Source organism: Phytophthora infestans, genomic scaffold, assembly GCF_000142945.1.
Source record: "Phytophthora infestans T30-4 supercont1.57 genomic scaffold, whole genome shotgun sequence".
Taxonomy (NCBI): Eukaryota; Oomycota; class Peronosporomycetes; order Peronosporales; family Peronosporaceae; genus Phytophthora; species Phytophthora infestans.
In genome coordinates this window covers 607,408-609,500 of record NW_003303702.1, presented here as the reverse complement: position 1 = coordinate 609,500, position 2,093 = coordinate 607,408, and the positions used below count along the sequence as shown (strand labels likewise).

The following is a 2,093-nucleotide window of genomic DNA, read 5'->3' as shown; positions in this document are numbered from 1 at the left end:
AAACTCGTACTATACAATGCCCACCGCAAGTGATATCTCTGCTTTCGAGCACTCCGTCGAACCAGCTCCAGCTAAAACGCTCTTTCGTGATAAGAAATGGACCTATATTCAGGATTCGACTAGTAACACTGGTAAATACGCTGGTCAAATTCAATTTAACCTCTTCTCAAGCTGCGTTTGTCAACTGGGAAGAGGCTGTCATTGATCTTCCAATCAAGCTTCAGATTCTCAATGCTGGAGAATCTTCAGTTACCTCGACCGCTGCTTGTACCGTTGATCAGCTTGTTCCTAAGGCATATGCCTGGCAATTCATTGATTCCGGGTAAGTTGTTGTAGATGGCGTGACCGTTCAGACGAATCAAGTTCATGAAAATGTGAATGCTACGTTCAAGGCGCTAACCGAATGGGACTACAACTCCTACATTAAACAAGGACCAAGGAGCAACTTCGTGCTAGATGAATATCGTCTACCAATTCCCGGAGTCGCCCAAAATCTTGACAACATGACAACATCCAATTATATTAATGGCACCGTTGGCGAATGGGGTCTTTTTAACACATTTTCGAATGTAGGTGCGTACGAACGATCGCTATTCACCGCGCTTGATCAAAGCAGCGGTAAACTTGCATATGATATCATGGGATCTAATGCCAGTATCCAAGCTGTGTCAAAGCCGCAAGTATACGTCGCGCCAGCTGGCGCCGTTGCTGCCGGTGCTCCATTTTACGTAGCTCTTTATTTAGCCTGCATTAAGCTCTCTGACTTATCCGACTACTTCAAATATGGCCAATGCAAAAGAACACGAAGGGGTTCATCTATATCAACTATAACAGCTCTGCTACGTCAATTACCACTGGTGGATCAGCAGGTACGGTTGCAGCAACGAATATTGCTAGCATGAACAGTAACATGAGCTTCGGCAACACTTGCCCAATTCTCCGGAATGGTTCATCCGCAAAGACAACCAACACTGGCGAATCAACTGGTTAAGCTGTTCCAGGATCAACAAATTTATTAGTCACAGCCGATGTTGATGGTACTGCAACTTCGGGAAGTGGTATTGCTCCATCGCAGACATTCTCTCGTCTACTGGTTCCAACGTATAGCCCAAATCCATCAGCTGACAACGCTCTCATCCCAAAGAAGATGTTCCGTTACTTTGAGCGTGTAACCAACAAGTTTACTGTCCAATCCGGTCAGTCATTTTCATGGGCGGTGACGAATGGTATTGCCAATCCGAAGAAATTGATTATGCAACCTGTTATTACAAATGTAACGCCTGGACCAAGCTCTTTACCAGATGTGATCAATCCATTCCGTAGTTGCTTTTCAACGATGCCAGCCACGACGAGTCCTTATGCAGCTTTAAAAAATATCCAAGTAACAGTGGGTAACGTCCCAATTTGGAATAACCCTGCCAACTTCGGCTACGATCTATTCGTACAAGAAATGTCAAAATCTAGCGTTGATGGTGGCCTCAATGATGTCACTAATGTTGGCTTACTGTCTCAGCGTATATGGGAATCACTGTACCGATTCATTGCTGTTGACATGGGCCGTCGTCTACCCAGCGAAGATGGTGCAAGCAAGTCGATCAGTGTTTCGGGCACGAACAACACGAACTACGCGCTTACGATTTATGATCATATTCTACGTGAAGTCGTAGCAACTGTAGATACTGCTATGGGAACTGTCTCTCAAGACGCGGCTTAAAACTAAATGCCAACCCGCTATCAATTAGTATTTTTTATTTGCCAAATATAGCATCCAGGCACAAATGAACGGGTTCTTCACTGATAACCAAACTAAGCAAAAAGCGTATGATCGCTACTACAATGCATGGCCAAAGTGATTGTCCAGGCGCGAGTTGAAGCATGATTCAGCAGCAAGCTTAGACGGCCTAGCCAGGATTTTTCGGCAATTCTTTTCCAAACAATTCTGGGGACAATCCACGAGATTTGGCATTAGGTTCCAGTTCCCTTAATTAAAGCTCACGAAGAAGGGTCTCCTCCAGTAGTTAAGAGTGACGGAGGAAAGCTCCACGACTCACCAAATAAACCAATCCCCGGGTATCCAAAAGAAACCAAACCCT

At 44.9% G+C, this 2,093-nt stretch overlaps 1 protein-coding gene across 1 annotated transcript; it reads left to right on the top strand.

Moving 5' to 3' along the window:
• Positions 1–16: 16 nt before the first annotated feature.
• Positions 17–1,714, top strand: PITG_17752 (uncharacterized protein; the record flags this gene model as incomplete). Its single annotated transcript, XM_002896560.1, has 5 exons — positions 17–131; positions 172–267; positions 328–810; positions 867–947; positions 993–1,714. The coding sequence occupies 5 exons, from the start codon at positions 17–19 to the stop codon at positions 1,712–1,714; spliced, it is 1,497 nt and encodes a 498-aa protein (XP_002896606.1).
• Positions 1,715–2,093: the final 379 nt, after the last annotated feature.